Genomic DNA, 9,659 nt, shown 5'->3' with positions numbered 1-9,659 from the left:
AACAAGGGAGATAATAGAAATATAAATTATTGATAATAGATAATAGATATTTAAGGTACATCCGAAGAATGAAACTACAACCTCGAGAGTTGGCTAGTCTTGATCCTTCTTCCCTAGTCGAGAAATATTCTCGCACACACAACAAAATGGTGAAAGAATGAAAAAAATCATTGTATAATCGAATGGATTCTGAAATGAATCCAAATCACTACAAAGCATCCTGTTTATGCATCACTTGTATTATCATAACTTCTTGCCAGCCCGAACGGCCTCTTGTACTATATCATCAAACGCTCTAACAAACACATCCTTCACAGTCTGCTTTACCCTAGTTAAGGCATCATCCCTGTACTGATATACCAATGATAATCTGATCGCCTTATTCCCCATTAACTCTTGTGTTAATGGTAAGTCGGGAATGTTAACCACCGGTATAGGTGGTGTAACAGATTTCAGGCAATCAAGACAACGAATTGCTTCATTCAGTATAAAATTGACTACCGCATCATTCATTCTGAGTAATTTCTCGACTATATTGGGATACCCTATCTCTTCAAGAAATATCCACAGGGAAATCACATGCATACATGTAAATAAGTCTCGACCACTGTCAACAACAAGTCGCTTGTAAAGATCTCGATCCATTGCATGGAACGCCTTCAGATCCTCTGTGGTAACAGATGAAGCCATATCGTAACCAAATAGGGATTGATACTGATAATGCGATGTATCTATTAAATGAGGTGATAGGTAAGCGGTGGGAGATTTGTTTGGGGTTTGGCAAATGTATAAGTAAGATAAATTTGAAGACGGAGAACAACTACTGTGCTGATTTTCTTTGTAAACGCTGAGAAAGAAGTGAGGTTTTGTAGTTTTTTTTCTAATAAGGTTGAGAATGCCATCTCTAGGGCATACACTTCTTATAGCCTACAAGGTTCATGAACCTTTCTCTATGGCAAATCAATTTTAAGAAAAAAATTAATAAATGCCTAAACAACTATTGTAAATTAATTACTAAATTTGTAAGGATTTTATCCCGCCAATTCAAAATTTCAAATATAGGTCATCCACAACTATATGTTCAATGAATCTTAAATTGATTAGGTAACTCCATTACAAGGAAAAATAAAAACTTAAATGCCGGAACAAGGGATATATATATGTTGTGAGCCATCAGATAAGAGTAGGTAAAGATTCTCCTGCCAATTTGAATTTTCATATCTGGACTAGCGGACATAGATTCCATTGAATCCTTGTATATGGCAAGTCCAATTTCGAGCAAACACTAAATTTTTGACAATGGGAATTATCGACAGTAATAGTCAATAAAATTAAATTTTTATTTCAATCAATGGGATACCAAAGAGGGAATCAGTATCAGCCTCTTCCAGTATAATGTTGACAATAACAACCACACATTTTGTAAGTTCTTTACCCTGTATTATCGTTGATAACCACTTGCGAACTTACATTTGATACATAATCAGTGCGTAGATATATTCTTTTTTTTAATCGTTCAAAAAGGATAGATTAAAATGCACACAAGTCGTGTGCGGGCAAAAACAACAAGAGCGAAATGCCCACAAGAGTAGCAACAAAACAAAAAGAAAAGAGGTAAAGTAAAGCTACAATCCACAAAACATGCCACTGCCTATCGGCAAAACGAAAAGACCACTACCTATTGACAATGAGAAAACCAAAAGTGCGTAGATATAACTTCATGTAAAAATAAATAAATTTCGTTCATCAAAATAAAAGAAGTAAAAAATGTTTTATACTTTTATTCTAATTCTGACACACTTCAATGGCAGCCACTGAGAAGGAACAACAACAATTTTGATTCATAACAAGGGAGAGCACCAGATTTAAAGGATTAGAGGCTTGATTGGTTTTTTTATAGTGGGGTTCTGAAAAACAAGGATCGAGAACTAGAGTAAGAGATAGAAATAGATTAATAGATGACCTCCTTGCATAGAATTTTGTTGCATATGCATTATTTTTCTGTTCATAAGTTTATATATTAATGTGATCCCAATCTTGTTTGAGTGATCTTGAAATTCGGCTTTGCTCAATCCTCGAGAATCACTTGGTTTAGATCGGGTGAGAAAACGCGAAAACACGATCAACAATCATCACAAACCCATGGAAACCTGGATTAAAATACGTTGCGAAGCGCTGGTTTGCTATGTCTGCATCTAAAGACTTAAAGATCTAGACAAATAAAACTCTCACGTTGAACGGTGAGGAAATCTCGCTTTCTATTGGTCGAAATAAATCTTTTTTGAATTTTGTTAAACAAGCATTAGGGTGAGGACACTTGACAACATATCATTAATTTTAAAAAAAATACACGCACAAAAAAGGAAATCGTAACTTAACCAAATCTAGAATTCTGAATTTTTAATAAGAAAATAATTTCCGCACAAAACAAGCCTAAATAAGTCATAATTCCTAAACTCAATTTTACTCTTATTTGGAGGCTGAATTACATGAAGCTCATATTGGTCCTCTTTGTTGGTCGGTGCCCATGGGCCTATCGACTGATTGAGTATTGGGGGAAGAAAAGTATGTGGGATGGTTGTACTATAATTTTTGTAGCAACTAGACTTAACGAACTCCTGCACTAATTTGTTACCGAAGGCACAGTCACAACAACAATTAATTCACCGAAGTAAGGCAACAAGACTCTGTAGGTTGGATGTGATTTGCTTAATGACGGACACATGTATTACGTGCTCAACGTATTCCGTCGGGTGGAGTTAGTGATCGACGGTGAGGGTTGTTTTCATGACCACCAATTTAAACTAGATTTTTCAAAGCCAGCAAATCATTGAGAGTCAAACATTGGACGAAAGCAAAGTATGTTATCGGACTAAATATCTTTAAAATCTAAAAAATGTTAAACTGTAGGACGAGGAGGAATGTTTCTGATCTAAACTTTCATAGTAATACACTAATATTTCCCCTTCACCCACAAAATAATGGAATCCTGATTCAAAGTCCCATACGTATTCCTCCCTCTCCTGCAATTTTGTATTCCAGAGGGCTCCATTATATAGCAGAATGGAGAGCAAGTGGAAAATAATAAATTTTGATCTCTATACTCGGTACAGAGGTTGTAAGCCATATGAATTCATGGTACGCATACACCCACCCAATATTATTCCTTACAGCGTACAGTGTCGTCATCTTATATTTGAAGGATATACTTATGTTTACCTCAAATAATCGTCATATCAAGGCTTCAATGCATGCTTAAATAAAGTTCTCACATTGAACCGCGAGGAAACTCTTATTTCTTATTGGTCGAAATAGATCATTTTTAAGTTTTGTGAAACGAAAGTTTTGGTGAGAATATTTGGCAACGTATGATTAGTTTGAAAATTACAAATCAAAAGGAAAACTCAACTTCCTGTATTTATAATTTTATGAAAGTCCAAATTCAATTCGGAAGTCGAATACCTACCATATTAGGATTTTTTTTTTGCAAATTAATATGCAAGGGGAAAAAATTCACAAATTTCAACCATATTTTCTACGAAAATAAATTGGCCCCGACAAACCAAATAAGAAATACATAGTCACGGGCAAGGCGAAGCCTCGCACACAACAAGTTAAAACTGCATCGTCACGGGGCAGGGTGCAACCCCTTGCATAGCAAGTAAATGCATCGCCAAGGGGTAGGGTGAATACCCGTGCACACCGAGTTGAAAATGCATAGCCACGGGGATAAAACCCCGCGCACACCAAGTTAAAATAGAAATAAAAATGCCCGGTGCGTAGCACAGGCACAAATCTAGTTGAAGTTGATTCCAGAGATGTCAGGAAAAACTAATGGGACGAGAGCTTGAAGGGGTTGTGCATCTTCATCAATAATCAAATGGTGCAAATGCCAATTAAAACGAGGATTAGGATTGTTAAGATCCATCTAACTGTTTAAAAACTGTGAAATTGTCTGATAATGATATGAATCATATGATATAAACATTTATAGGCTTTCGTTTCGTTTATAGTTGGAATGGAGAAGCCACCAGGCTTTCGTTTCGTTTGGGGTTTCTATAAACATTAAATGTTTATGGAAATCAGTAGGTATAAATCTTATTCCTTTTTATCGAGGTCTTTCAATAAAAGTTGTATCAAAATTTAAAGTGGAAGATGAAGGTGAATCAAATTTTGGGCTCTTGGCCTGTCCGAGTCTAAGAGACTTGGAATCGTCTTAAACGGTAAGCTAGTGAGTGAAATTTTCAAATTTGGACTAAGCTTGGCCATAGAAGTCAGCTGTCTAATAAATGTCAATCTGAGTCATTTGGATACAAAATATCAGCCATAAGTTTCTTTAATCTTGTTTTGTGTGCCATTAGGGTGTCTACAACTTGTGTGGACATAAAATGCTACGGTAGCAGCAGCCAAAAAGAATTTTAATTTAATAAGGAAACAAACTGCGTTCCTTTCTCATTCCATCCTTATCCGTGCTGGTGTCTGTTTTTTCATTCCAAAAATAGGTTGTGGTCTCTTTCGTCCTTAACTTTTTCTGTATTGTGATATAGAATACGAGAAGGAGAAGACACAAAGTAAAGGGAAAAAGAGAAAGATACATTCTATTAATGTGTGTAGAATTATAATGGGTTAAGTCTCTATTTATATAGATAGAAGACTTGGTTCCCACGATATATAAATCCTAATCTTAGACACGATGGATATCTTAGTAAATAAATTTAGTTTATAACACTCCCCTGGTGACCATTGTGGCTAAGTCATTACAAAGATAACAGGAAAACTCAAAAGAGAAAAACCTGAAATTGCATAAGTATGTAAAACTCAGACAGTGCTGGACACATATATGTTGCCTCGTTAAAACCTTGACAAGGAAAACTCAGTGAGACCAAACCTTGGTGAAGGAAAAAGAGTACAACGCAATAAGTCCAGTAAATGCACCTTTGATGATGGGGCTCCCCTTTATGAGTACTTCAGTTAAATCTTGGCTTGCGAATCTTTGAGTCGAGACTTCCAAATTTCGATGAACGAATTTCTTGAGTGTTGAAGATAACAACGTTTTCGTGAAGAACATCGCTAGATGATAAAGTCCTCTTTTGTGTTAGTCTTCTAATAGTGGTGTTTTCGAGTTTTCATGGTTATTCAAATACATTGAGGACTTGCTTCTTGGATTGCTAGCTTCACGGAGATGATTTGCAAAATTAGTGGATATAGTTTCTTCAACAGAGTGCCAATACGCATTTACAATACCATAGGTGTACAAAATTTGTAGTCATACCGTATATGGATCAGAATGATATCCAAATTCATAGGGGATAACTATGATGATGCGGTCTAACAAAATGACCTAGTTAATGGTGGGAATCCACCAAATAACCAAAATTGATACAACTCCCCCTTGGATGACCACCATGTTGAATTAAATTACCTCACTAAAACCTTGACAGTAAAACCCAATGGGAAAAAACTTGGACAAAGGAAAAAAAGCACAAATATCAACATTTTGAAAAAATAAATAAAATAAATGTCAAGGAGATGTTGCCTCATTAAAACCTTGTCAGGAACCACGTGGGACAAAATCTGAAACGAAGGAAAAATAGTACAACTTTTGACGATTTATGGATGATAACTCAACTATATGAGTATTACAGAAAATGAGCATCAAAATCATAACTCTAGTCTATTTCAAAGACGAGTTTAAGCTAGCATAACTCTAACTGCAGATTTAATAAAGAAAGAAAGAAAATAGAATCTCTGCTGCTAAAGCGTGGATTTTGGTGTTTTTAAAGGACTCCTCAAGAGACCTACAAAGTTGATATGATCAACTCATTAATCCGGATTTTTGATTTTGTACCAAATTTCTAAAAACACAAAGGATTGTTAAATCTGACGTAAGGGAGTCAGTTGGCTGCCTGAATAGAACTTTAATCCAACAAGGATTACAAATTCGATAATGTTCTCCAACCACATCTTGTGCGAATGCAATGCGAGTCTTTCAAGGACTACCACGCCAAAAGCATCATAAATGGAGAACAAAAATTTATTGAATCAATCCTAGGGTCTGAGAAAAAATAGAACCCTTTACAACGAAGAAATTTCTCGTATAAAGACGCGATATGACTACACCAACCTATAGTTAATAGGCTTGGCATGTTTAAGGTGTTAAGTTTTGGATCCAAAATTGCGTTAACTGAGAAATTAATCCAATCTAAGTGGATTATATGCCAACCAATCAGAGAGTCGATATTTCACTGCAGAGGGGTTCAAAACCACCATCATTTATTTCAATAGCTACTGTAAATGAATTTTCGACAAAATATTACCTAATTACGATCTCACATAATTCTCAAACACAATTCATAGAATTACTGGAACCATTGCCAGTAATCACATTAACTAATCTTTGAGTTCATCTATTAGAGTTTTCACGTCTGCACCTTTAGTTTCTTTTACCATTGGTACTTTCCATGGGAAACATGATGTTAGTATTTATAAAGCATTAAAAAATTTCTGGGGAAAAGAGGTCTCTTTTAAGGTCAAAAACATTGCTGAAATCGTTTTTCAACTTACCTTTACTGACCATGAGATCATGACTGACTTTCTAATGATGGATCCATGACATATTTATGGTAATGCTTTCCCTTTGGCTCAGTGTTATCCGGGTATGAAAATTGAGAGTGGAGCTCTAAATCACAATAAGGTTTGGGTGCGGTTTTTAAATCTCAAAAGTTTTCATCATAATGAGGTTGTCATAGGTCCAATAGCTCATCATTTAGTCATGATCTTAGCTCTAAGACATGCTTATGCAACTCCGATTGGAGGCGAACCATTGACGGATGAAATTTATTTAAACATTGAAATTTGCGTTGAGAGTCAAAGTGGGAACTAATCCTGAATCTTCCTTCCAAGGTGACGTACTTCTAATGGCTTTTGATCCAAATTAAGATGGCAATGAGAGACAACTTGATTTGAAGGAATATCGAGGTTCCATCTTCTTGTGTTTTCTGCAACAATAATGAGTTTTATGCCCACATCTTTCTTCACTGTGGATCGATTAATTAGCTAGCTATGTGATTACTGGAAATCCAGCAACACACCCAAATGGAAAATATGCAAGATCTAAGATATAATAAACACTAGAACTTAAACTTATTTACTAATCTCAAGCGAAATACAAGTTACACTCGTGGGTTACAAGGAAACCCTAATCCCTTCTCCCAGCCTATGAATTACAAAGAAACCCTAATTCTCTCTCTCTCCTATGCTAGACCTTTTCCTCTCCAAAAGATCTCTCCCTTTACATTGTCCAAAGGTCTCTTTTTATAGGCCTAAGCAACCTAAGTGACATACAACTCATATCATCTCGCCGAGGTTACTTTATGCTTCGCGCGGAGCATATTCCATAAAGTTTTTCCCCATCTTTCGCTGACTTCACGTGGTCTTGTCGGGACACCTGTCCTTTTTCTTGCGCCTTACTATTTCTACTTCGCGATTTATCTTCTTCGCCAAGTAATCTTGTCGTGACTTCGCCTTAGTCCTTTATTCGGGGTGGAAAGTTATCTCGCGCTTGGGATTTGTATTTCACCTTCTGATGTTGACTGATTTGACAGGTCACTGCACGGATCTTTGACTAGGATTTCCTTACCTTACTTGGTATGACACGTGGCAATCCTATTTCGTGTACCTACATTTTGTCTTTTTTTAATCTGTCCAAGTTGCTGCGAGGATGAAATAAGAACCGTTTTAGTTTCCTTAACCATCACGTTCTCCATACCCATAATTCCACGTGGCCACGTTCCCTGGGTAACCGCCCGTCATCAGTCACCTTTACTTCGATCATGCCGCTTCCCGATTTTACCGGTCCCTTCTTCTTGCTATAAATACACTTCTCCACCCTTACTTGACTTTCTTTTCAGCCTCTTCCAATCTCTGCTCTTTTCTTGTTTGATCTCTGCTCTTACTTTTACCTTATTTTCCCAAAATCCTCTACTTTCTTCATCACCATGTCTCCTAAAGGTGTTTCTGCATCTGCTTCACTTAAAACTCTCGAGGAATTTCAATCCGATCTCCAGGAGTTAGGTTTAACCTTAACTCCAGCTGTTGATTCTTCCCCAGATCCCGCTATTCTTGCTACCCAAGAGATGGAACTGAACTACTGGTGGCTTGGTTCGGACACTTGGTTTGTTGATAAGGTGATAATCTCTCTAGGTCAGTTGAGAGCGGGACTTTCTTTCCCCTAGTATGATCCTTCAAACCCCATTTTCTTGGAGATTCTCAGTAGGCTGCAGTGCGGGGTTTTCCAGCTTACTGGTAATGCGATTCGGATCGCCAACGAGTTCAATGTCCGTTCTCACGATGATATCTCGCAAATTCCTTCTTCATCGGAAAAATTTGATTCCTTGGATTTCAACGTAGACTCTTTCATGAAAAACTATTCAGCTGTGTTTACAAGCACCAAAGAGCATCAGGAGTGTGGTCTTGAGCTTGTTAGGAAGGTGGTTTCTCCCCCCTTAAGGAGCTTCCACTGGATGTGGATTCCCAACTTCGTCTCTCTGTCGATGACTGGGTGAAGTTTCCTTTAGTAGTTGGCGGTCCCTTCGTCTGGGGATACGACGAAAAAGGCTTTCCTCGCAATGGTCTCCTTCCCAGACATTGTTACCTCACGGAATGTGATCCCTGGAGACTTCGCTGGACTGTTCCTAGCGAGGTATGATTTTTCCTACTTCGATTTGTATCATTTGGAACTATCAATTGTACTTATGTTTCTCAATTCTATTTAGTATGTGATGCCTGCTGCTGGACTTGTCAAGGGGCGACAGGATAAGAAAGTGGTTGCTAAGAAGACTTCCTCTGAACAGGTATCATTTTTGTTTATTGTTAACGATTTTGTGATAATTGTCCATCCTGACGTCATGCCTCTTCCAGGGCGAGCTACCCACTTCTGGGGTACCCAAGGGTCACAAGAAACGTTCTCATCCTACTCATCCTCCTTCTTCTCAGGTACCTTCCTTATCGCCTTTTTGGTTTTTAACTTTTGACTTCGCAGAAAAGTGCTCCTCCGTCTGGTGCATCCAAGAGTCCGCGAAAGACCCTGGATGTGGATGCCTTAGCTGCAATACAACCCTCCGCTCTCCTTGGCCGTCTCGTTCGCACCAAGCAACAATCCCCTTCAGTTAGTGCTCCCGCTCTTCCGAAAGAAGCTGATTTTGTTACCCGTTCCAAGGTCGCCGATTCCCCTGTTCAGCCAAGAGTTGAACATCCTAAGAGTTCTTCGGAGGTACCTTCCTCTGGCGAGAAGGGAAAGCAACCTGTCTGGCATGTAATGCCAAATCCTCTCTTTGACCCTGACATGCAATTCCTTCGAGGCATCTACCACAAGGCTCAAAAAGATCCGGCTATGAGATCTCGTGCTTTGGAGTCTTTGTCCGCCTTTGTTTCTGACGACTTCCTCTCCCGAGACTCGTCTGCGCTTTTGAGTGCTTCAATAAATCTGTCTCTCCAGTATCACTCTGCCTTGATAAACCAGGTGATTTCTTTGTGCCTTTTCTGCCATTTTTTATTTTCGTCTCTGAGATCTATTTTCCGAGTTCAAATTTTCTTCGCAGGAAGTCTACCGTCACATGGAAACCCTTGTGGAAATTCGGCTTGTTCGCGAGATGGCTAGG

The 9,659-nt window shown here is 38.0% G+C and overlaps 1 protein-coding gene across 1 annotated transcript; it reads right to left on the bottom strand.

Annotated features, from left to right (window-relative positions):
- Positions 1–243: 243 nt before the first annotated feature.
- On the bottom strand, positions 244–690 carry LOC113339207. Its single transcript, XM_026584518.1, has one exon. It carries the CDS (start codon positions 688–690, stop codon positions 244–246), a length of 447 nt encoding a protein of 148 aa, XP_026440303.1.
- Between the last annotated feature and the right edge of the window lie 8,969 nt (positions 691–9,659).

The sequence above is a fragment of the Papaver somniferum genome, unplaced genomic scaffold (genome assembly GCF_003573695.1).
Source record: "Papaver somniferum cultivar HN1 unplaced genomic scaffold, ASM357369v1 unplaced-scaffold_20, whole genome shotgun sequence".
Lineage (NCBI taxonomy): Eukaryota > Viridiplantae > Streptophyta > Magnoliopsida > Ranunculales > Papaveraceae > Papaver > Papaver somniferum.
The sequence above is the reverse complement of the archived record's forward strand: the minus strand, read 5'-3'. Positions and strand labels throughout refer to the sequence as shown.